Source organism: Lissotriton helveticus, chromosome 5_1 (genome assembly GCF_964261635.1).
Source record: "Lissotriton helveticus chromosome 5_1, aLisHel1.1, whole genome shotgun sequence".
In the NCBI taxonomy this organism is placed as follows: domain Eukaryota; kingdom Metazoa; phylum Chordata; class Amphibia; order Caudata; family Salamandridae; genus Lissotriton; species Lissotriton helveticus.
Window position 1 is genome coordinate 1991397955 of NC_136065.1, and position 26951 is coordinate 1991424905.

The 26951-nt window shown below is 43.4% G+C and overlaps 1 protein-coding gene across 9 annotated transcripts in view; it reads left to right on the forward strand.

Annotated features, from left to right (window-relative positions):
* Positions 1-26951, forward strand: part of LOC144756143 (uncharacterized) — a 435391-nt gene that overhangs the window by 52798 nt on the left and 355642 nt on the right. For 4 of the 9 annotated variants that reach the window (XM_078645710.1, XM_078645717.1, XM_078645716.1 and 1 more), the window contains exon 3: positions 18580-18857. The exons of the other annotated variants lie outside the window; for them this stretch is intronic. In XM_078645710.1, the coding sequence (XP_078501836.1) occupies positions 18803-18857 (55 nt within the window). In that variant the 5' untranslated portion in view covers positions 18580-18802. The remainder of the gene's footprint in view (positions 1-18579; positions 18858-26951) is intronic. 9 annotated transcript variants of the gene reach the window in all.

Below are 26951 nucleotides of genomic sequence, written 5' to 3' on the forward strand. Positions count from 1 at the left end.
CTGAGAGTCATATTCCCTCTGGCACAACCCTTATAGTAATATATTTTATATACTTAGGAACGACACTTCCTTGGTACGGAGGGTGCTCTCCTGTCCTGAAGAAGACCCGCAGGCAGAGGCAATTATTTACCCATAAGCAATAAGTCGGGTCGAAACGTCGACATCCTTATTTTTGATTCCCTTGGACCACTAAAAACCTACAGTGTAAACGTGCAAAAAAATAGATGGATTAAATCTCTATACACTAGGTTGTGAATATTAAATGTGGACAAGTCAAAACGGTTTAAATTATTGTACCAGAATCTCCACCCCTTTTTTAAAAACTGGCACCAACTTCTTTTTCTTTCCTTAAACCACACGCGCTAATTTCTGAGCACTACTTCTATGCACATCCTTTGGGCACCCTCGCTATCCGTACTTGAAATTGTAAAAATATAAAATGTTTTATTTGTACCTTTTGAATTATAAAAGGAATATATATGTTTGGTAGAATTAAATTGAATTTATTCACCGAATGATTATATTGGGTTGTTGCAATTTTGTATAGTAATATTTTGAATTAGACAACAGGAGCAACTGGTTGCAGGCTCAGACTAAGCAAACAAGGATTATAAGTGTGATAAATTCATAAGTTTGATTAAGGTCAAGGACCATTGTTTTTGATAACGTACTGTACCCAGGTCCAGGACCTTTTGGGTCACCCCATTTTTGATAATGGCTGTTGCTAGACCAGACCCCTTTCATATTGGGTATGTTTAGAACACATGATGCCTACATACTGTTTTATATACTACGGTAATGATATGTAGGCGCTAAACCAGTTGTGTTGTTTGTACTCTGTCATGTTTTCTGTCTGCAAAATCAATAAATTGTTTAGAACAACAAAAAAAAGATTTGATGGGCGCACTTATAATGTTCTTCTCATTGCAGATTTTGTGCAGCTCCTTGTGTGAATAAATGGATGTTATATTTAGGTAAAAATATAATTATTTTGTGACATTTTAAGCAAAGAAAACCACTGAAATTCGCTACTTGTACTTCATTGAACTAACTATAATTAGCATCCTCACCATGTACTGCTTATAACCGCACACATTAAATCACTCATGACGTCTTCACTCATTACATTACCCAGTGGTGGTAAGGTCCATGTTTCCTTAGGAAAAGTGTTTTTTGTTTTGGCAATAACTTTGGCACAGTTTGAGGAATCTTCACAAAACCTTCCCAAAAAAAGTCTCATCCACCTCATCTCCTTCTTGGAAAGTTTCGGGGGGTTTAACAAGCAGGGGCAGAGAAAAGGGGGGCCCAAAACAAATTTTCCTTTAGCGATTTTCAATAGCAAAATTGAAGAGCAATACCACAAAAACGACTGAACAGAATTACACCAAATATGGCAGAATGCTAGATCTTGATCCAGAATGTGTGCTTCTTATGTAAATCTGTTTATTAATTTTTGAGAAATGAAGGTTCAAAATGTATGTATATCTAGGGACACGGATTCACCATGGAGTGTGGCACCCTTCAGAATCTCAGTGTTGCTAAAAAAGGTAAACCGGGTGGTTGGGTGCCTGTGGGGAGTTTAGCACATGCCAGGCCCTGCGGCTAAATCCACGATGTTGACAGCTGAAGGTTGTATGTGCCGCAGTGATTAGGTGTCTTTGGGGGCGGGGGTTGGGCGCCCTTGGAAGGCTGGGTCCACAGTGTTACTGGAGGCCATGCACTAGGCCAAACCCCATGCCATTCACGGCCTTAGACATCTTACTCCAGTATTGGAGCTTTCATAGATTCACATGCCTGAATCATTCCCCTCCGTCGAGACGGGAGTCTCCAGTATATAAAAAAGTAATGCTTAGTTAGGTAGCAAACTGAAAAGAGGCCTAGGCCCATTTCCCTTTTGCAACCCATAACTTTCGTTATGTAAAAGAGACCACGTTTGTCCCTGAACCAATCAGAACCTCTCACCCTCTAGAACACTCCTGAGAGAGCCTTTTGCCCCTCAGATTTTCTACCGCACGCTGTGCTAGGGAGTCTCCTTTGAGCTCTGCTCTACTTTTTCAACTTGATTTGAGAATTTTGTTTCTGTGAATTTCATCTGAATATATACTCTTCTTTGCTGTCTACTAGTTTATTCTTCTGAGAATATCTGGAAAGGAGAAAAAAGGTTTATTTAGAGCCTGTGCCACCTGCTTCAGGAAGAGGCTCTACACAGATGACCCTCATGCTGATTTTATTTACTGTCTTTATCCGGATCATCAAGCTTAAGACTGTAAGGTATGTCGTGCCTTTTCAAGTAATACCCTGAGGGATAGTGAAGGGCGCCTTTTGATATGGCTTCAAAAGCTAAAGGCCAGAAAGGAGGTTATGTCCAGTGATAGTGATGCGGCATCCTCCTCTACATCCAGGAGATCTCAGAAGAGATCTCCTCATGCTCATTCCTCAGAGGAACGTCCTGAGAAGGCCCTAAAAATGACCACCCAAGGGTCTTCTGGGCGCAGTCCCTCAAAATCTCCTCGGCATATAGAAAAGAGTAAGGGAGCCCCAAAAAAAGACGAGTTCTGATCCGTCAAAATCACCCCCTCATGTCAAGCAACCCATCTGGAAGGAAGCCGTCATTTATGCCTCTTGAGGTAAAATCTAAAAAAACCTGCATCGTCGACGGTATAGTCAATGAAAAAATCTTCGTCGACGACGAAGATCGAGGTAAAGTTAGTTTCCAAGTATTCTTCGTTGCCTGTGACAGTTAGTTCTCCGTCGATGGCGTCATCGTCGACAATGGTTTTCACGCCGGTAACATCGACGGTATGGACGACGACTTCTACAGAGACGACGATCATGTCGACGATGGAATCGTCGACGATGACAGGATCGTGGAAGTTTACAACGATGACGGTAACTATTTAGTCGACGGCTGATAAAGCAGTACGATTGGTGTCGACGGCTGCATTGGCGACTATGGTGTCGTCTGCGATCTCGACGACGAGTTCGTCGACGAGGGGAAAAACTTCAGAAAAGCTTGAAATTACCAGGAAGAGGAGGATAACGCCAGAAATCACGTCTCCACGCAAAATTACTCCTCTTGGGCCATCACACCTGCTAGAAGAGCAGGATTCAGAAGATGAAGAAGATGAAGGACCCTTTGGCTATGCCAGTAGTCCCTCGCAATTACATGTTAAGTGCCAAGAGGATGACTTTGAGGAGGGATGCAGAGAGTATCAATATCCTCCACAACATTATTATGGCCAGGGCTACCATGAAGAGATGGTTAGGATGCAATCTTTCCTAATTATGGATCTGCAGTTTATGCTGGCGGACTAGAGAAAGAGGTTTCCACCAACTCAAGCCTCTCAAGAAATACCTGCTCCGCACCCACGCTCCATCCCTACTACTCCGATTAGAAGCAGAGAGTTACTGCCAGATCCTGCACCTAGATCACCTCAACCAGTGCATCAACAGAATCCTGTCACCACTGATGATGACCAAGAGGCGGGAGAGATAATAGACCCTAACAAAGAATAGGATAATTACCTTATTCCAGCACCTTCGTCTCCCTCACCATTACCTATTGATTCTCCACCGGAGGATATCAGCGGATTTCATAATTTGATGCAGAGAACTGCGAAGAGGTTTGAGCTTCCGATGTCAATGACACAAACTGAGTGTTTCTTATATGATTTTAAGGAACCATACCGGAAGTCAGTCCGGGCTATTCCTATTGTTAGCCATGTGCGGGAAGAGGGCTTGAAAGTCATGAAGACACCGGCTACAGTCACAACTGTGCTTGCCAGACTGGAAAAGAAATATAAAGCGCTTTTAGACGCTCCAGCTTGTTTACTGGGCCATCCCATGCCGGATTCGAATATATCCCAAGCGGCACAACAGAAATCAAAAAATCCCTCCGCTCCATTTACAGTGCCTCCCGACAAAATGGGTAAGCGTTTGGATAATGCAAGAAAAAGATTTTCGTCCATGTCTGCTCTTCTAGTTAAAGCTGCTAATGCCCTGCCATTGTGGGCAGTAACGATAGGCATATGTGGTGTGACCTGACACCTTACAAAGACCTCATCCTTGAGGATAGTAGACAAGAGGTCAAAAAGATCCTTCAAGAGGGAGAAAGGGCTTCGGCTGAAATCATTGATTGAGCGATGGATATCACGACCACGGCCTTCAGATCGCTTGGAGGAGCGGCTGTACTACGCCGTCAGGGATGGTTGAGAGCTACAGCTTTTAGACCAGAGGTCCAAAATAAAATTCTGGATCATCCCTTCGATGGGGAAGATTTGTTTGGAAAACATGTGGATGATGCGCTTCAAAGTATCAAGAAGGATACAGACACCGCAAAGGCCCTAGGAACACTACAGTACCGCAAGGTGCCCTTTCGGGACCCAAGGTAGTGGCCAAACATCATATAGAGGAGGATACCAACAGGGCAAATACCCTCTTAATCCACATCTTCTCAGCCATACCGTCAGCAATATGGTCAAAGACAGGCAGGGGGCTATACAAAATCTGCCCCTAGAGAAAAAGCAGGTCATCAAGGAAAGGACAATTCCAGAAGACAATGACGACCTTCAGGATCTGGCTACATGTATTCCTTCCACTCCACAAGTTCCCCTGGGTGGAAGAATTGCTTCCCATTTTCATCATTGGCAAAAAATAACGACAAACTGGTGGGTACTTAATATAATACAATTCAGACATACTCTAGAGTTCCTTCAGTTTTCCCCTTGTACTCCTCCGGCACGTCAAGAGGTCAAGCATCTACATCAGATGTGTCGAGAGATTCGGGCAATGCTCCAAAAGGGAGCAATAGAACCGGTGCCAATCTCCCAGAGAGGAAGGGGGTTTTATTCCCGTTTTTTCCTAGTCCGAAAGAATGTTCTCCAATGGCGTCCTATTCTGGACCTGAGATCTCTAAATACTTCTCAAGAAGCAATCTTTCCAGATGGTGTCCCTCCAAGACATTCTGCTGCTCTTGAACCCAGGGGATCATATGACAACCTTAAGCTTACAGGATGCATATTTTCACATCCCCATTTATCCTTCCCACAGGCAGTGTCTTCGGTTTGCAGTATCAGGAGACTATTACCAGTGTAAGGTACTGCCATTTGGCCTCAAATCAGCCCCAAGAATTTTTACAAAATGTCTGGCGCCAGTGACGGATTTTTTAAGGAAACAGACACACCAGGTGTTTCCATACCTGGGCGACTGCTTAGTCAAAGCGCCTTCAAAAACATCAGCTCTGTCGTCGGCAGCGGAATGCGTGGAATTTTTTGCCAAGCTGGATCTGACTCTGAATTCGGAAAAGTCATCCCTTCAACCTTCGAGGAACATCATGTTCTTGGGAGCGATTCTGGACACCACAGTAAACAAGGCATTTTCCTCCATAGAGAGGCAACTGGGGCTAATATCTCTTTTCCAGGCGTTTGCAAGAAGAAAGTATTTTTCAGTACGCCGTTACAAGTCTCTACTAGGAACAATGTCCTCTTGCATCCTCCTCGTTCCTTTCTGCCGATTAAAAATGCGTCATTTACAGGAACAGCTAGACCAGCAATGGTGTCAGACAGAGGGATCCTTTGACGACAGGGTGAAGATCACACCGGCCCTGGTCTGAGCGGTAGCATAGTGGACCCTAAAACAAAACATTTCAGTGGGCCTTTCCTTCCTTACTGAACCAACTCCACTGGTGATTACCACCGATGCTTCCCTGAAAGGGTGGGGAGCGTTTCTTCAGGACCTGCAGGTCAGCAGTCGTTGGAAGTTACAAGAACAACACCTTCACATGAACTTGCTATAGCTCAGCGCAGTGGGCTTAGCATTGCTGGCTTTCCTGCCGAGGATACAAAGATCTGCTGTACTAATCATAACAGACAACTCAACAGTGATGCTCTCAACAAACGGGGGGGGGGAGTACAAGATCACTCTCCCTATCTAAGGAAGCACAGAAAATATGGGAGTGGGCTAAAATGGAGTGACTTTAAGAGCGGAACATCTTCCAAGGGATCAGAATATCAAAGCAGACACTATGAACAGACTAAAATCAACCTGCAATGAGTGGGAGATCAACCAGGATATCCTACAAAGCATCTTCCTAAGATGGGGGGTAAAGACAGTGGACCTCTTCGCGACAGCTCAGAACAAAAAATGATGGTTCTTCGCAAGTTGGTGTCACCAACGGGGATCTTGGGGAATGCGTTTTTGATGGCATGGGCAGGCGTCTTTGCCTATGCCTTTCCTCCGATTCCCCTCTTGCCACGCGTTCTTACAAAGATAAAGAAGGAACCGTGCAAAATAATACTGATAGCCCCGTGGTAGCCCAGACAACACTGGTTCACGGAGCTGCTCCTACTGTCGGAGGTTCACCCGATTCGCCTTCAATCAATACCGTCACTCTTGACGATGTCCCAGGGACAAGTGCTTCATCCAGATCCGAAATCACTACGCTTAGCTGCCTGGCTCCTGAACACTGCGAATTTCAATATCTAGATATTTCATCAGAATGCAGAAATATATTGTCAAATGCCAGAGCGGAAAGTACAAACAGGACATATAGGATGAAATGGAAGTGGTTCTGTTGTGGTGCCAAGAGTATAAGATTCATCCTTTGAACTCAGCAGCTCATGAAATTATCCCATATATTCTGCAGTTGGCAAAATCTGGTTTAGATCATGCTTCTATTAAAGTGCATCTTGCCACTATATCTCGATATAGAAGAACTTCTTCAGGACCATCGTTGTGGTCCGAGAGAATCAGCAAACAATTCATGAAAGGATTATTTCACTCTTTTCCTCCCATTAAACCTCCTCCTCGTCTCTGGTAGTTGAACATTGTACTATCTCAATTGATAAAGCAGCCCTTCGAACCAATTCATAGGGGCGGACCTAAAATTCCTATTGTGGAAGGTAGCTCTTCTCATAGCTCTCACATCAGCCAGGAGAGTTGGGGAGATACAAGCTCTCACTATAAAGGAACCGTTCTAACAGTTTAAAGAGGACAGGATTGTTCTCAGGACTAATCCTAAATTCATTCCAAAAGTGCAGTCAGACTTTTCATCTGAATGAACCGTTGATTCTTAAGATATTTTTCCCTCAACCGTCGACGGCGGCGGAAAAAGCTCTTCACTCACTGGATGTTCAGCGCAGTCTGAAGTTCTACTTGCAAAAGACAAAGCCTTTCCCCAAGTCTTCTCAACTGTTTTTTTTTCTTATAGCGCACCCAGCAAGGGCTTAGACAGCTTCCATATGTTAATAGATTAGTATGTTGATTTTAAACATTTTGATCGCTATATAGTGACATTTGTTTCTGCAGTTTTATCCTTTGGACCTAGACATGTAAGAGAGCAGAAATTACACTGTGACAGACTACTTATTGGAAACTGCAATTCCCCACTGTTGGACCAGCTGTTGGAAAGTTGACAAGAACTGGTATTTCACAGGAAGAGACTTGCTGTTTCAGACACAAGATTAAGAATTTATTTTGGGGTGGAAGATGCTGCTGTAAGAAACACAGGGTGTTCCTTGTGGGCTCCATTACCTGCTCTACCTGTATTCTATGCTGTTCTTCCTGAGCACCTAGTAACTGTGTTCATAGAACTCCTCTTCCTTCCTTCTGTCTTTCTGACTGCTCCACCATTCTGCTGTGCCACTTCCTCCTGAGTTCTTAATAGCAGGTTTGCCCAGTGTGCATTGGAAATAGGGGTGTGGGTGAGTGTAGGAAGAAAATAATTTGGGAATTCAGGAGAAACTGGTGCTGCATGTGGAGGCTCAGGTATGAGAGTGCTAGAGAAAGTGGCATTGTCAGCTGGCATGCCTGCTACTAGCAACTAAGTGGGAATCAGTACTGCACAGGGCTGTCAGCTTTTAGGAACTCAGGAGGAACAGATAATATGTATATCAGCTCTTTGTGATTCTGGCAGAACGTTTGCTGCATTAACGCAGGAGCATTTGGGAACTCAAGAGGAGCTGCTGCTGTACATGGATGGACAAGCTGTTAATAACTTGGAGAATTGTCAGCTTACGTGGGCAAAACTCTTTTGATAAGCCATTTGGAACTTAGATTACTTTGGTGCAGAACAACTACTCCTTCCAATGGTGTTCATACAGATACGATATTGTGTAAACAATATTTGGTCTCATGATTGCGTTCTGTACGAGTGTCTATTCTACAACATCCTTTTCCAGTATTATCGACCATGCATGCATGCATGCATGGTCATTATCAAGTATTTTGTATTGACCACAAGAACCAATGTTTTTTTCAAATATATCAAAAGCTAAATGTCACTTGTGAACTGTAGCACCTATTGTGCCATCTACTATAGTTGCAGTAAAAGCATGGTTTCAGACCTACCCTTTGTAGCCTGACAGCAGGAGCTTGAACCCTGCTGCGCACACCTGTAGAAATCACTCTTTTGACAAGGAGGAAAACCTGATTTTAAATATTAAATAGGTTAACCTTAAGTACACACCTTGCTGCCCACAAAGTAGGGTGCTTAATTTGTAAGAGTTGGACATTTGTGACATGTTTCCCCAGTGACTACTCCCAAAACCCGTTGTCACTGGTCAGGGTGTAACTGATACATAGGAAAAGTCTAAGTATAGATTATGCACTTCCAAGGTCAACTTTTTGTTTAAGTGCAATATTACATGAGGGATACTGCATGGGTATCATCGTATTGACCAGTAAGCAATGGGGTGGGGCTTCATCCAACATACATTATGCACTTTGATCTAGAACTGGCAACCTGTACCAGATATGGACTCCATTTAAAGGCTTATTTTTATATTTCATAAAAATTCTATCTAGTGGTAAAGTCACATTAAAAAAAATGTATATATATAAGAAATGTGAGGTCTAGAAAGTTACCTACACCCTGCCTGAATTTGATTTGATTTGTAATTTTATATAGCGCTCGAATGCCCTTAGGCGTCTTGGCGCTGCCGCACACATAGATGGAAACCATTAACTGGATCTGCTCATTGATTTAAAAAGCCAGGTCTTTAGTGATTTCCTAAAGGATAGGAGGTCTGTACAATTCTTTAGGGTGATGAAGAGTGAGTTCCACAGCTTTTCTATCCTTGCAGAAAGCTTCTGCCATCCCATGATGCACGTTTGAACCTTGGTAGCACTAAACACTTGGCTTACAAGGATCTAAGGTTTCTAAATGGAACATACCAGATAAATCTATCCTAAAAATAAACTGGGTCACTATTGTGCAGGGTCTTAAAGGCCAAGCAGAGGGCCTTAAACTCTATCCTCTTTGCCATTGGCAGCCAGTGTAATTTGACAGGGCCTGAGACAAACTGATATTTTGAGATTCCTGATAGAAGTCAAGCCGATGCAGCCTGTAGCTTCTACAGGTTATGAAGGAATCTTTTCTAGATTCCTGTGAATAGGGTGTTACCATAATCTAATTTGGGTAGCACTAGAGAGGTAACCACTATTTTCTGAAGATCTATGTAAATAAAAGCTCAAATTTTCTAAATTATTTTCAGTGAGAAAAATACTGATGACGCAAGATTATTGCCCTGATCTTCAAAATTGAGTTTATCAAAAACAAAACCCAGTGTCTTCACTTTCCTAACTGGCAAGGGAAGAGCGCTCATTTCATGAGGCGACCAAATAGGAGACCAAAATGAAACGTCTGTTCCCAAGAGAAGAACCTCTGTTTTCTCAGAGTTGAGCTTTAGACAATTTGATGTCATCCAATTACTTATTTGAGACATGCAAGCATTGAATACTGTAGTAGTGTCTTCAGGGTTGCTGAATATTCATACCACAATTTGGGTACCACAGAGAACCTAAATGATGTGATCAGCCTGGCCAGTGGGGGTGATATAATGATAGAACAATGTAGGGCTCACTGAAGAGCCCTCGGGCATCCCACATGGCAGGCAGAATTGATCAGAGGTGAACTGTCCTAATGCAACATGCTGCACTCTCTCTGAAAGAAAGGATTTTATAAGGCAGTGCAAGGCCTCTTATCCCTAGCTTGGCGAGCTGGTCAGTCAAGATGGTATGTTTGACCGTATCAAAAGCTGCTCAGAGGTTTAAAGGTATCAGTGCAGTCTTGCCGCTGCACTCTGTGTTTGATCTCATCTCCTCCGAGGCTGCTACCAATGCCATCTCCGTATATGTGCAATTCAGATACCATATTTGGTGGAGTACAGCAGGCCATTGGTATAAATGAAAGACTTGAGTTCCGAATCCCGGGCTTTCTCCAATAACTTCTCTGGAAAAGGTAACCTAGAGCTGGGCCAATAACTGCTGGGCTCTAGAAGACCAAGACCCATTGTTTGGTCTCGCTAGCGAATGCAGCGCATGCGCTGCTTCTCTTGGCGAGACTCTATTGTTGTCGCTTTGGTGCTGGAAGGGAGACAAACCATGTGCGCGCACGGACAGGCGATGTGCGCCCGCATGGTGTCTCCTCTCTGCCTCACACCATAGCTGGTCTTGATAGTTCATTGACTCACGCCACCCACACACACACACCCACAGCTGACCCGGACTAACAGCCAAGGCAAGTGGCGTCAATGTAGCCCCCTGGGCCACAGTAGAGGAGCACAGAGCGCAGCAGCCACGCACCCACCTTAATTTTATTTTACTGTAAAAAGCATACTGTGCAGAGAGCGTTATTATGAGTAAAAGTTTAATCACACTATTGTTTAGAACTTAACGTATTTAAGGTGTAGTAAATAGTGATGTGTCAGGCTCCCAAAATGTATAGCAACAGCTCTGTTCGTAAAGAAGTTTCAAAATGCTTTTCGTTGCAGAGTTTAAGTAGAGGAGCAGGAACACAAGATAGCTATCTTTTAGGAGTAATAAAACATGAATACGCAATGTAAGGGGAGTGCAAGGAGATGGTGTGGAGATGGCTAGGTGTCATTAAAGAGCATGTAAAAGTTGTAAAATGCAAATAAAAGGAGCCTGGAAAAGCAAATTGTCTGCTACCCGAGAAAGATAAAAACTACAGCAGCCTTTTGAAGGGTTTGATGCCAAGGCATTAAACTGATTACTCTAAGCCTGCTTCACGCATTCCACAGAGTAAACAACAGCATTTTATAAGATCAGATTTGTGCTTGCAGTAAGACGTCCAGTGTTGTTGTAGGCGCAGGCATTCTTTAGTAGAGGGTATGAATATTTTCAAACTTGCAGGTGGAAAACTAACAGATAATCCTGATCTAGCATTGTCCAATTAATTTATTTTAAAGTTCTTCCTCATCCCTGCCCTTAAAAACATGAAGCGGCCTTTCGTCACCAACAGAAAACTATGTATTTCTTTCCTCCCCCGCGGCTGCTTCCTTGTGTTGCATCCGCGGGCAGTGATCCATATCTACACATCCAAACTCCCAGATGAGCCATGTGTCAGCCCCAGCCCTGAGTGTCGGGGCTGCAGACCTCCAAGCGTGGATTGTAATTACACTGGAAGAAGTTGCAGTACCGAAGCAAGCGCCTGCTAACATGAGTTGGGTCCCAGTATCATTTACATTTGTTATTGCCAGGGCCACTGCAATTATGCGGCAGGAGAAGGCTAAATTATGCGGCAGGGGTGAGTAAATTATGCGACAAGAAAATAAAATAAAACTGCATCATGTGACTTATTTTGTAATTGTATTACTTAATTATTTTTTTCATTTTCAAACTTGTTACAAGTCGGAATAGGAAATAAGACATTAATGCTGTACATATTTCTCCATTCCTAGGTTTGAAAATTGCGTATTTGCTCTGTATGCTTATCCGATATGTGTCGGGTTTCACTTGGCTAAAATGGGCCTTGCAAAATCCCTGGTCTGAGCAATTTGCTACTGACTCTGGTGTAACATGAGTTCGTGCATGATTGGATTTTTTCATTCCAGAAGGAATTGCAGCCTGATTGTGTAGAGAATGTAACCTGCTCAAAGAGCCCATCTCTTCTTTCCAATCTTTGGAAAAACACTATCCTTACAGAATAAGTTATTCTTGGACTAGATAAATACTGAAACTTTAGAAATATTTAAAAGTAATATGGGATGAAATACCACAGATAGAGGCGCACAATGACATTTTAATAATGACAGTTTGAAAATGAAAGAGTGGCGGTAAAAACCTTGAATACTTTCCCATTATTCCTCTGGTTTGCAGTCTGAGAAACGGACTTTGCCCAGTCTATGTTCACAGACAAGTTGTGTTAAGGGGCTTTTTCAGGTGTAATCTGGTGACTCTGGTAGGCGGTCAACTTCTTTCCACCCAGTGTACCAAAAAAAAGATTCACTGTTCCTTGCAATTGTACCGTGCAACCATCCTTGTTTCTGTTAAAAAAGTTACTTCTGAACTTGTGCTATCTGGCCTTATGTTCTTTACTTTAGGTTGTAAAATAAATAGTAGTCATGACAGCATATATGCACATGCCTATTGGGAAGCCAGAAGATATGGCCTGACCTCAAGTCTATTTTATTATTTTATCTAAACTTCATGGGTTCCTAGAACCCTAGCCTAAAACCATTATGTAATCTTTCATGACTCAAGGTTGTATTTAATTGAACATAAATGAAACAAGTGTATTATTTATTTTACATTGTGAAATCAAGATATCTCGCTTATGGTGTTGCATAACAATGTTGCCTCCAGCTCCTGGCAGCCACTGCTAATAAAACAAGCATTTGCAATGCAATAGGTCTCGCATTTACGTGAGTTTAAGCTATTGGCATTGCAAATGACAATGCATTTATTTATGTGTTAAAAACGAAAATAAAAGGCATCGTCATTTACAATGTCAATTGCTCAAACTTGCGTAATTGCGAGAACTTTTGCATTGCAAATGCTTGTTTTTAAATTCAAGGTAAAATGGAAGCTTTCTTTCAATCAAGGGAAAAATAGCCAGTGTTGATTATTTCATAAAAAATCGTAGTCATTTGTGTACTTAAAATGTCTGGAACAAGATGGGCAATTTTTAGGGGTTAGGGGTCTGATGGAGATCTAGATTTAGTGGCCTTGATTAAATCAGACACCTGCTTTGCATAAACCTTAGCAAATTTCTCAATAACAGCAGGAGTAGGCTGTCCTTCATTGTCAGTTGGAGCAATAGCCTGAAGCTGCTGAAGAGTAATCTAAATTAGCTCTCCAGCAACTGCCCAGTCTGTACATGGTCTGAGTTAAGTGTGAGATAGAGTTGTTAAAACTGCTCCCACAGCAGAGACAATGACCTGAAATTGGTGAGGGTTTGTTTCCTGGCAGGAAGACCAGTTTGGGTGGGCCCAGGAAGTTAATTAAATTCAAAGGCACTTGCTCCCGTCACAAGCACATGTTAGTTTGCACTTCAGAAGCTCCAGTTTTTCCCCATAGTCAGGCTGGCATCAAACCCAGTGGGAGGAACGCTGCCCCCAGAACCAGTTTTGAGTGGCCACAGAGGAGGGAACTACTTATTACCTTGGCCACATCTTCAGGTGGGCACACAGGCTCTGCACAAGGGGAGAAGGGTTTCCCCATCTTTGGGGGATGGCGGGGGGGGGGAGCTATACGGGATTGCTGCAAGAATTGCTGAAAACTTGGGCGTTTCTCTGGCAACTTTTACCACATTGGTTTGGGAGAGATAAGAAGAGGGCTGGATCTGCTGTCTATGACCTGAGAGGAGCCCTGAAGGACTGAACCTGCTCACTTTTGTATCTAGGACGAAGACGTGGACTCCAGGAGTCATGTAGCTTACCTTTGTGGGCACAGGTTCACACAACAAGCTACAGGAGGCCTTTTCCTGGAAGTACTTGACTGACTAGATGCCACTGGTCATAGATAGGGCTTTTCAGTTGGCCGCTTCTGAACACCCTGAGAGTCTCTAAGTGCCCTCCTCTGAGGTCATAGCGGCCTTATAAGTGTACTCTTTTGATTGGTTGGGCACTGTAGTATTTCAGACTACACAGGAAGTAGTAATTATGTAGTAATTCAAATTACACAGGAAGTAGGTCCAAGTGGATTTATTCATATGAAGAAAAGCTTAACAACCACAGGTAGCAGGAGAAGTCCTCACAGCATCAGCAATACAGTAACAGTAATAATATCAAGGGAAAACATTCTAAGTTACACAGAGTATTCCAAATGACATAGAAAGATTCCATATGACATCAAGTCATGGAATACCACACACCTCCCCCCCTTTAAAAAAATAAAAAAAATAAATAAATAAAATTTAAAAAAATGCATAAATAACAAAACCCCAAAAACAACAAATAAAAACAAAACAAAACCCCAAAGAACAATAATACTACAATAAGTTAAATTCTAATGTAATCTTTATACTTCGAAGGAGCACATTTCACGCGCTCACTGCGTCTCAAGGGAATTTCTTCATTCTCTATATTTGATTGATTATCAATTTCAACACACGGATCAGGTCGAACATCAGAATTAATCACATCATCAGAATTACTTACAACCTCATTCTCTAAATTATCATAAGCCTCATGCGTACCAGAAAAACCTCCTGAATTATGGTATGTCATTAATTTTCCCGGAACGGTAGTTTTCTGAGTGGAAGAAGCAACAAAAGGAGCAACAGAAGACTTGCATAAGGAGACTCTTCTCAAATTCCATATTTTACCTCCTTCCACTCTGATAGCTTTGCTAAAGATTTCAGTGACCTTGACCGGATCAGACCATCTGGAAACCCTCTTGTGAAATAATCCACCCATTTTTACACGAACTAGATCACCAATCTTTACACTGCAAGTATTATACTTCTTTTTGGCCGAATGTTGAACCATTTTCTCCTGGTACTTCCCAATTTTATCCTTTAACTCTTTAAAATCTACCTCATGAGGAGAATTACCTTTTAACCACCAGGGTAAAAGTCGAGAACCTGGTTTCCTCCCTCGTAACAACTCAAAAGGAGACAGACCAGTCACTGAATTGGGAGCCAACCGATAGGTTAACAAAGTGGCCTGAAGAGCTTTTTTCCATTTCAAACCAATCCTTACGGCTAATTGACAAGATTCCTTGATAACCCTGTTGAACCTCTCAACTTGGCCGTTGGCCTGTGGAAAATAATTCGAGGTTCTTTTATGCGTAATTCCACAATTCCTTAGAAAATCTTCAAATTCATCACTTATAAACTGTGGACCATTGTCTGAGATTAGTTCCTCTGGTAAACCTTCCCTAGCAAATATTTCATCAAGAAAATCAATTACCTGCCCTGAAGAAGTTTTCTCAACAATTTTCAATTCGGGCCATTTTGAGAAGTAGTCAACAAGAACTAATGCATACATTTCTTTACCAGATTGGTAACTGAAAGGTCCAATAATGTCAATGGCTAATCTCCGCCACGGGCCATCAGCATACTCAATGGGAGTGATGTCGACAGACAAACCCTTTACAGATTTGTCGCTCAAGGAGCAAGGAGAACAGTTCCTGACCCAACTATCCACCATGGCATCAACACCAGGCCACCAGTAATGTTCCCTAATCCTCCTTTTAGTGGTGGACATGTCCATGTGCCCTTCATGTGCTAATTTACAAATTGTTTCTCTCAAATTCATAGGAGGGACAATTTTATCAGATCTAACAATGATGTCCTGACATAACATCAAATCGTCTTTGACTTTAAAAAATGATGCCAAATCACCGGAAAGTTTCCTTTCCTCAGGCCATCCTTTAATTAAGAACCGTTTGACTTGATTCAAAACAGCATCATTTTCCATAGCTTCTGACCAAACTTTTTCAGAAAGAACCAAAGAGTTCTCTTGATTTGAAATTATATTAACGTCTGCAAACGAATATGCAACGTCACAATCAACCTTGTTCCCTACATCTACACTTGCTGGAAAACGTGACATGCAATCTGCATGGACATTCAAACGTCCTTGAATATATACAACCTCACAACGATATTCCTGTAATTTGGCTGCTAATCTCGCTAAGCGAGCAGTAAGAACTCTTCCACCTCCTGCAGCTAACATAGTGATCAAAGGTTTGTGATCGGTTCTCAAAGAGAATTTTGTTCCCCACAAAAATTGTCTAAAGTGCTGGGAAGCCCAAGTACAAGCGAGTAATTCTCTCTCAATAGTTGAGTAATTCTTCTCAGCATCACGTAGGGCTCGAGAAGCATATGATACAACAAACTCACCAGATTTGTCTTTTTGCATCAGAACAGCACCTAGGCCAACATTGCTAGCGTCAACATAAACTATACACTCCTTGCCCACAGAATAAGGTTTCAAAAATGGTGCTTCAACAATTTTGCGTTTCAAAATTTCAAAAGAATCCTGTTGTTCTTTGCCCCACTCAAACTTTGCATTTTTTTTCAATAAAATTCTCAAAGGGTGAACAATATCTGAATAATTTTTTACAAATTTACCATAAAATTCAGTCAGTCCTAAAAAAGAAAGTAATTGTTCTTTTGAATTGGGGGAAGATGCATTGACAATATTGTGAACATGGTTAATTTTGGGTTTAATACCATACTTTGAGATTTCATGTCCTAGGTACTCAACTTTCTGTTGTCTGAACTTGCATTTGGTATATTTCAGGGTAAGGCCCCTAGATCGAACTTTCTCCAAAACCAAAGTTAAGTTCTCATCGTGTTCCATATAATCTTTCCCAAAAATCAAAATGTCATCCTGGAAAGCTACTGCTCCCTTGCAATCTGTCAGTAACTCTTTCATTAGACGCTGGAAGACAGAGGCTGCACTTGCCAACCCAAAAGGCATGTGCAAATATTGGAACATACCTTCAGGGGTAACAAAAGCAGTTAGTTTTCTCGAGTCTTCATGTAATTCTACTTGGTGGTAGGCACTAGCCAAGTCAATAGAAGAAAATACAGTAGCACCTGATAATGTTGCAATTAACTCATGTATGTTTGGCAAGGGATGTTTATCTACCCATATTTCCTTATTGAGACTGCGAAGATCCGCACATAAGCGAAGTTCGCCTGAGCTCTTAAGTGATATCACAATGGGCGAAACCCAAGGAGAGGATTCAATTGGCTCAATTATGTTTCTTTTGACTAGGTCATCCAGAATTACATTTAATTTGGGTCTATACGCTAAAGGAACATTCCTTACCCTGTGCCTGACAGGAACCGCATTATCATTTAGAATAATTTTGTGCTTGAAATCAACACATTTCCCCAAATTGTCATTGAAAATCTCAGGAAACTTTTCTAACACACTCTTAGTGAAACTAACATCGCTAGATGCATCTAAGGTTAAGTTTACCAATGAATTGGTAATAGACTTTTCAAGTCGGGGTTCATCAACATAAACTGGTGGATTGGCATTGGGATCTAATTTGATTCCTAAGTCATGTTGGTGAGGCCAACCAAGAATGGACACACCCTTGGTAGCTACATAAACTTTTGCTCTGATGTCCCAGTTCTTAAAAGATAACTTGGCCCAAAAAAAACCCTCTAGAGCAATCTTTTGTCCCGTGTACCCACCAGGATATATGTCTGGACTCAATAATTCCCTCTGATGCCACAATTGTTCGAAAATATTCTTACCAATAATGGTGTACCACGCACAAGAGTCAACAAAAATCTCAATAGGTTTGTCATCCACAAAAATTGTACAAGAAGGAAAACTCTCTTGAAAACTCTCATCAACAGAAAGAATGCAATTCAAGCTATTAAGAACTTCTTCTTCTTCAGGTGAAATGTAATTAATTTTTTGACCAGACTTACACACATTACCAAAATGCCCTTTTTTCTTGCATTTGATGCACACTTTGTCCCAAGCAGGACAATCCTTGTAATTGCCAACATGGTTGGAACTACCACATCTATAGCATAATATCATACCTCTCTTAACAAAACTCCTATTGTCATTCGCATTTCTTGCATATTCTTTTTTGAAGCTGGGTTTAGTGTTGAAAGCACTCGAAGTGGGATAACTGGTTTGATTTTTAACAATAGCTACTTCAACTTCAGGAACATGTGTTTTCTGATTTTTCCCTCTAATTTCAGAAACAAATATTTCAGAATGTTCTATACCTTTGGCTATATTTACTACTGCAGCTAATGTAGTCTCAGTCCCTAACCAGAGTCTTTCTTGGATCTTTTTACTTTTCGTCCTCATCATGATTTGATCCCTGAGGACTTGCTCATATGATATGGTTTCGAAGGAACAGGTGCAAGCAAGTGAACGTAACGCTGCGTCATAATCTTCGATTGTTTCATCAGATTTTTGTTCACGAGAATAGAATTTAAACCTTTCCATCACAGTGTTTATCCTTCTACCAAACCGAATCTTCATCTGTTTAGAAGCTTTATTAAATACATCTAAGTCGCCAGCATCCTCCAAAGGTGGTAGATTATCAAATTCCTTTATTCCTGCACCACCGAGACAATGCCTTAAAAGAGCAAGTTTCCTTTTTGCAGAGCAATCCTCTTTTTCTAAGACATCCACATATGCAATAAACATACGAAACCAAAGGTCCCATTCTATAGGAGGATCACCTGCAACTTGAAGAAAATGGGGTGGTGCTGCAATATTAGACATCTTGGCAATAACAATCAATAACAAGATACAATAGAATACTATTAAAGCAGTATAAATAACTAAGTAAATGAATGTAGAAACAGAAAAGTTTTTATACTTCTTTTTTTTTTTTTTTTAAAAGGTGTGCAAATCACCGTGGAGATTTGCAGGAAAGTGTTTCAAGAGGGTGTGCAAATCACCGTGGAGAGTTGCAGCAAAGCGTTTTGAAGATTCGTGAAAACAATTTCCAATTTACACTTTAAATTCAAGAAAACACGAAGCTTTTGCTTCAAACTGCACCAAAATGGCCGCCGTGAGCGTCTAATTGTGCGCGATGACGTGCATGGTGACGCTGGTATCCCAGAATGCAGCGCAAATGGTCGGTGAAGCAAACGAACTCAGGGACGCTCGAGGCTCAAGGTGAGTTCTTGAGTATACTTTTGAAAATAAACAAGCCAGAGAAAAGCGTGCAAGTAGACAAAACTTCGGATTTTAAGAGTGAAAACCGCTCGATAAATGCGGTCGAGTATCAGTAATGAAAGCCAGAAATTGGGTGAGGATAGAGGAAGCGTAGCGTAGTAACAGTCTGAAAAAAGGCTCACCGTCTGAAAGAGGCTCACTTACGTTTGAGAAGTACTGCCCAATAAGTTCTTTATGGCTGAAAAATGCGTGAAGGAGCTTCTTAGCGCTGAAAAGGAAGAACTTTCCTTTAATGTCCTTTGCATTTAAAATGAAGAAAACAGGTGAACGCTGTCTTCAGAAATCCACTGCTCCCAACGTCGCCAGTAATTATGTAGTATTTCAGACTACACAGGAAGTAGTAATTATGTAGTAATTCAAATTACACAGGAAGTAGGTCCAAGTGGATTTATTCATATGAAGAAAAGCTTAACAACCACAGGTAGCAGGAGAAGTCCTCACAGCATCAGCAATACAGTAACAGTAATAATATCAAGGGAAAACATTCTAAGTTACACAGAGTATTCCAAATAACATAGAAAGATTCCATATGACATCAAGTCATAGAATACCACAGGCACCAGAAGAAAGTGTGTAAACGTTGAAAAACATTTCCTCAAGAGCTTCAGGGAGCCCTGCGGAAAAATGTATCTGACCTGTATTTCCATAGAGTTGGATTGGATTTATGCTGCGAATCAGTCAAGGCTCCAGCACCTCTGGAAAAACCCACTCTGCTTATAGGACTTGGACAGTTTTCAGTGAGAACTCTCCAAAGCTCCAGCAGGAACAACCTGCCTGAAGTATCCCACTTTCAGTACCATGACAACAGTTAAAACTTTAGTGGTGGCCCGCTCAAGGAGGATTTTTCTTCTCAAAAAGTGACAAAGTCCTTTTCAGCGTAGGGACTTGGAAACTATTGGACTTCCACACTTTCACTGGGACCAGTAGACTTCTTGTATCCGACTAGAGCTACATCATGGTCGACCTCAAATCGTGCCTAGGTCCAGGTCTACCACGTCCATAGACTATCATTTGTTGCTTTGTGCTTTTTAGCTCCATTTTACTCAAGTCTTTAATGTCCGTAATATTGGACTTTTGTTGGCATGTACTTAATTTAATTTAAAAACGCTTCCTCTTTATTTTAATATTGGTTGTGGAATTTTATTATGCTTTGTGTAACTTTTTCTACTGTCAGCAGTGTTTAATTACTTTACACATCGCCTTTGAGTTACGACTGACTGGGTTGTTTCACATTGCCAGGGTTTGAGCAGCAGTATATTTTATTTAATATATGTGACATCTAGCAGGTTGTTGACTTATCCTTTGAGCTAGATACTTGTTCACCCCAAATTATCTACTTTCCTACAGAAACAAAATAAAAGGGATGGTCAGAGGTAACAAAAACATTGAAAATGAAATTTGAGTATGGGGCTCAAGCAGAGTCCACACATAGCTTAGAGAGTGTTGAGTTTTAACGGGGTTAACCCATAAAACTACCCGACCTGGGTCAAGATTACAGTACGTTCAAGAAATGGTCGTGGTAGTTCTTTCAAGTTAGAACATGTAAAGGCAGACAATTCACCACAAACAATTCTGATTCTGTTCAACCGAAAAAAGGAATTATTTAACGTCCATAAGTGATACATTCATTAGTTGCTCTTAAAATTCAAAGCATTAATATTACTCCATGTATCAATTTAGATATAATCCTAGTGCATGTAATATTTACAGTGCTCACAATGTGGTAGAAAAGAGGAAGGTATTTGGGTAATGGGGTGAGTAGGTGAGTGAGGGACAGGGTAAAGGTATAGTGACATAGGCATAATCACAATAATATACAATAAAACTTTTACAGCCTAATATTGGTCCATAGTTCCCCTATATTCATAACACATAGGTACATATTAATTGGCTTTTTCTATTCCTATGGGTTTGAGGTTATCTGGTAGTCTACGTTTCGACCCCTATTGGAAAGAGGGTAGTTTGTTCCTCCATGTGGGATCTTCATCAGGACAGGGGTGTGTAGAGAGCACCTGGAAATAACAACAAGCATTGGAAATGCAATAGGTGTCGGATTTATTTGAGTTAGAGCTAATGGCATTGTAAATGGCAATGTCTTTTAGCCATGTGTTATGGAGTGTATGCATGTGGTGTGTAGTGGAATTATGTGGGTTGGATTGGAATTGTAGCAATGGTGGCATGCTGCGCTTTAGATGAATATGTTTAAAAGTAAAGTGCACCATACTAAAATTGCTACAATAGTTAATTGTGGATGCGTTAACAATTGATGTGTGCACTGATGGCTGGTGGTGTGTGTGCGCCTGTAGAAATTGTGCATTGATGGCTGGTGGTGTGTGGGCCTGGTGGAAGCGTGCACTGACGGCTGGTGTTGTGTGTGCCTGGTGGAAGCCTGCACTGACGGCTGGTGGTGTTTGTGCCCGGGGAAAGCGTGCACTGACGGCTGGCGGTGTTTGTGCCCGGTGAAAGCGTGCACTGACGGCTGGCGGTGTTTGTGCCCGGTGAAAGCGTGCACTGACGGCTGGTGGTGTGTGTGTGTAGTTGTGTGTGTGGTTGCGTGCGCGGTGGTGAGTGTGCGGTGGGGAGTGTGCGGTGGTGTGTGCGGTGTGGTGGTGTGTATGTGTGTGTGGTGGTGTGTGTGTGTGTGTGGTCGTGTGTGTGGTGTGGTCGTGTGCGGTCTTGTGTGTGTGGTCTTGTGTGTGGTGGACTTAGTTTGAGTTTTCGTACCCTGCACACACACACACACACACACACACACTGGCCCTACAACCTCACACACTGCTTACCCTGCACACTGACACAATGTTCACCCTGCACACTCACACACTGCTCACCCTGCACACTCACACACTGTTCACCCTGCACACTCACACACTGCTCACCCAACACATACACACACACACACACACACACACACTGCTCACCCTACACACTCACACACTGCTCACCCTACGCACACACACTGCTCACCCTACACACTCACACACTGCTCACCCTGCACACTCACACACTGCTCACCCTGCACGCTCACACACTGCTCACCCTGCACACTCACACAAAGCTCACCCTACACACTCACACACTGCTCACCCTACGTAATGCGAAAAGACCTAGCTCTGCCCTTTGGCCTGTGTTGTAAACGTACAGTAAGTTGTGAGTAGTTGCGCTTGATGAGTTGGGGCGTCCCCTCCTTGCTGCTCCCCTCACAGAGGGCTGGCTGCCTCCATGAAGCTCCCAAGACACGTGTTCAGCTGTTCTTTGTTTTAACTCCTGTGTGTCAGTGCACTGTGTAAGCGCACAAGCATACCCTGCTCTCTCTGGAACACACACACTGCTGAGTCTGTCTCACTCTGCTGTCACTCTCACTCTGCTGTCACTCTCACTCTGCTGTCACTCTCACTCTGCTGTCACTCTCACTCTGCTGTCACTCTCACTCTGCTGTCACTCTCACTCTGCTGTCACTCTCACTCTGCTGTCACTCTCACTCTGCTGTCACTCTCACTCTGCTGTCACTCTCACTCTGCTGTCACTCTCACTCTGCAGTCACTCATGCTCACTCTCACTCTGCAGTCACTCATGCTGTCACTCATGCTGTCACTCATGCTGTCACTCATGCTGTCACTCATGCTGTCACTCATGCTGTCACTCATGCTGTCACTCATGCTGTCACTCATGCTGTCACTCATGCTGTCACTCATGCTGTCACTCATGCTGTCACTCATGCTGTCACTCATGCTGTCACTCATGCTGTCACTCATGCTGTCACTCTGCTGTCACTCATGCTGTCACTCTCACTCTGCTGTCACTCATGCTGTCACTCTCACTCTGCTGTCACTCATGCTGTCACTCTCACTCTGCTGTCACTCATGCTGTCACTCTCACTCTGCTGTCACTCATGCTGTCACTCTCACTCTGCTGTCACTCTCACTCTGCTGTCACTCTCACTCTGCTGTCACTCATGCTGTCACTCATGCTGTCACTCATGCTGTCACTCATGCTGTCACTCATGCTGTCACTCATGCTGTCACTCTGCAGTCACTCATGCAGTCACTCTGCAGTCACTCTGCTGTCACTCTGCTGTCACTCTGCTGTCACTCTGCTGTCACTCATGCTGTCACTCTGCTGTCACTCATGCTGTCACTCCGCAGTCACACTCACTCTGCAGTCACTGCTGTCACTCACGCAGTCACTCTCACTCTGCTGTCACTCACACTCTGCTGTCACTCACACTCTGCTGTCACTCACACTCTGCTGTCACTCACACTCCGCTGCCACTCTGTAGTCACTCTCACTCTGTAGTCACTCTCTCTGTAGTCACTCTCACTCTGCAGTCACTCTCACTCTGCAGTCACTCTCACTGCAGTCACTCTGCAGTCACTCTCACTCTGTCACTCTGCAGTCACTCACTATGCTGTCACTCTCACTCTGCTGTCACTCTGCAGTCACTCTCACTCTGCTGTCACTCTGCAGTCACTCTCACTCTGCTGTCACTCTCACTCTGCTGTCACTCATGCTGCCACTCTCACTCTGCTGTTACTCGTGCTGTCACTCTCACTCATGCTGTCACTCTCTGCTGTCCCTCATGCTGTCACTCTCACTCTGCAGTCACTCTCACTCTGCAGTCACTCTCACTCTGCAGTCACTCTCACTCTGCAGTCACTCTCACTCTGCAGTCACTCATGCTGTCACTCTAGTTCTGCTGTCACTCATCCTGTCACTCTCGTTCCGCTGTCACTCATGCTGTCACTCTCGTTCCGCTGTCACTCATGCTGTCACTCTCACTCTGCAGTCACTGTCACTGTGCTGTCGCTCTGCAGTCTCTCAATCTGCTGTCACTCTGCAGTCACTCTCACTCTGCTGTCACTCTGCAGTCATTCTCACTCTGCAGTCACTCTCACTCTGCAGTCACTCTCACTCTGCAGTCACTCTCACTCTGCTGTCACTCTCACTCTGCAGTCACTCATGCTGTCACTCTCACTCTGCTGTCACTCATGCTGCTCCTGGACGTATAGCATCACAATTGCTCCCCTTTTGTCCGCTGGTTTGATAACAATTAATTTGTTATTCTTCAAGGTGTTGAGGGCTTCTCGTTCCCCTTTGGTGATATTGTGTTTCACGTATGGCCTCATGGCGCAGATCTTCATCATGTCCCGTAGTAAGACGCTCTCATATGTCAGAATCCTGTGAGAGTTGGAATGTGCAGGTGGCATAAATGTTGATGGTCGGCGCGTTCCGGTGAATGATGATGAGGATATCGGTAATGTGGGTTTGAAGTAGTATCTGTCGTATCTTGCGGAAGAAGCTGAATAGTTCTGCCTTTATGTTAAAGCGGTTCACATGAGAGGTCGGTACAAATGACAGTCCTTTGCTCAGCACGCTCATCTCCTCCGTAGAGAGTTCATGGGTTGATAGGTTAATGATGGGGTTCTTCTGGTTCACCATCTGTATGTTCTTCTCCTGGTGTTGATTTCCCCATGGTTCTCTTGCTGGAATCTCACTTGCTTGGGGTTCTGCCCCTGTTGTCTGCCTCTGTCCCAATTTTGTTGGTTCTGGCCTCGTCGAGGGCGCCTGTTCCAAGGGCCGCCTCTACCCCTCGGTGGTCTCCAGTTGGTATCCTCTAAAAAAGGTTGTTGTGGGCCCATTTGTCGGTCTTGTGGTGGTTGGTACCATTGATCCTGGTACTGGTAGCCACTGCTGGGTCCTGCCTGTTCCTTGTCACTCCCCGTTCTGTCGGATGTGCTTTTTTGGACATGCTACATAACGATACATGATAACTCTTGTCAAAATGTTGCACGCACAACTATGTCCAATGCTTTTGGTTTACCATGACCTAGATCTATTTGTCCCAGGCCATCTTATGCCGCACGATAATATGTGTCTAGATTGATGTAGCACAGTAGGTGCAACTCCATGGCTGTATGGTTTAGGCAGATTAATGCAGCAGATCCAGCACTACTATATCTGTAAGGTTGTTATGACATGTAACATAACGAGACACGATACCTCTTATTACAGTGATGTATGCATAAGCATGTCTAGTTTTGTTATTTTACTATGGCCTATACTTCTTTGTAGTAGGGCATTCTTGTACCGCACAACAATATGTGTATAGATTTACATGGCACATGAGAGTTAACACCAGAGATGCATCCCTAATCTAGGATTATAGGTCAAACACAATGAAGTCCAGGTTCTAATGTTTCTTAGCATATCCATAATTTGCCCGCTACTAGCTACATATGCATAGCCACATTACTTATTTTGTTTTAACACAGTTAATGTAGTACGTATTCACTGATATGTTTATAACCCTGAGGGGTAACCAACGCACATTTTCAATGTCTGTAATAATCTGTATAGACACTGTGGCGCCGCGGCCAGGGCGACTGACGCTGGAATCTGGGGACCACGGTTCGATCCCCGGCTCCGGCGGCAGGTTAGCCCAGCACCATGTGACTCTGGGCAATAGCTTGCTTAATCTTCCCGACGGCCCTCAGCGCCTAGAGACCCTTACGGGTGATTGTGCGCTTTACAAATGTGGACTTTACTTTACTTTACTTTACACTAACTGCTGGATTGACCCGGCAGGTACTGCCAGACTACATCGCTTCCCTTTTTCAAATACTGCTTAGTTTCGCCGGCATGACACTTCACAAAAAAAAAAAAAAACATCTTACCAGGGTAACCCGTTTCAAGCCAAGCAAAATTCCTCCTTAGTGCCTTGGTTAGATGAGAGACGAGCCTTCAACTAGCACCTAGCGGTGGCACCGCTTGATGTAGACACGCCCCCCTTCCTCTAGCTTTCGTGAGTTCTACGGGCAGACTGCTTGCCAGTCTAAGTCGAGACACGAGCGAGGTAAGAGCCCGACAGCATCACTGAGCTACCCGTGTTGCTTGCGCACATTGCTTTTCATGTAAGGGAGATACCACAATATGTTTTAAATAATGTCGGGCGCGATTGCGTTTTAACAATAAGCACCGAGGTCACCATTCGTTTTTTTACTTCACAACGCGCTTTCGCACCTAAGGGAGAGACGTTTGTTACCTGGTCCTCCCTTTGTTGAGTAGAATAGTAATCTGCTATTACGTGACTCGAAATCTTGAGTTCAAGCGCTTTTGTAATTTCATTGTTACCAGCTCGATTCCACGAGCAGCGGACTCTACGTGCCTCTGGCCAGATGCTGGCATTCATAGTGTATCTAGAAATGGGATGGACACGTTTAACACTGGGTCCTTCCGTTGTTGAGCAGAGCAGCGTGCCTTTTTAGGGCTTGCCCCCTTCCTATTCCGCAGGAATAGGAAAAAGAGCCCTAATGCAGCTAAACCAATTCTTCAGGCCAAGGGCTCTCCTCCAGAGGATTTTGGACAGTTCACGTGAATCACAATCACATGACCTGCTCTCATGCACGCGCCTTCCCCCTGGCAGCCCATCAAAGGGTTCCGCTGCCCCGCCCCCTGCTTCACGGCCATCTGTTCCTCTCTCCCCGCACACAGCCTTACTCGGATTTCTCCTTCCCCCCCTCTCTTTCATCACTGGTCACCCAGGGGCCTCCCATGATTGTGCGACCTCGACCAGCCCTGCACTTCCCACCTTCAGGTAAAGCAGCCATCGGCAGCAGGCTTCCCCCTCCTTCTCTTACATTGGGGCCGTCGCCAGCAGATTTCCCTGTGCTGCTTGTTTTTTACAGCGTGCGTGACACTGCTATTGCAGTTGAAACCCCCTGCCCTTCTCCTGCTTATACTGTAATCACTTGTTATTTAGGTTTCTTGATAGTGTGGCTGATGACTTTTCAAGCCCAAACTGCTTTATTTCAGCTGTCCCCAGTCCAAAATTGCCTCCGCTTTTAAATAAATCAATGCAGAAAATACATTTCCCGTTTTTAGGTCTCGCCTGTCAATGCGCATGCGCATTGAGCAGAGCGAGACTATAGGGCTTTAAACAAAGTTTACCTAACTGCGGCGATTTGGTGCTGTGCCCGTGGCTTTTAGGTCAATGCGCTTGCGCATTGACCTAAAATGCGCGTGCACATCACCAAA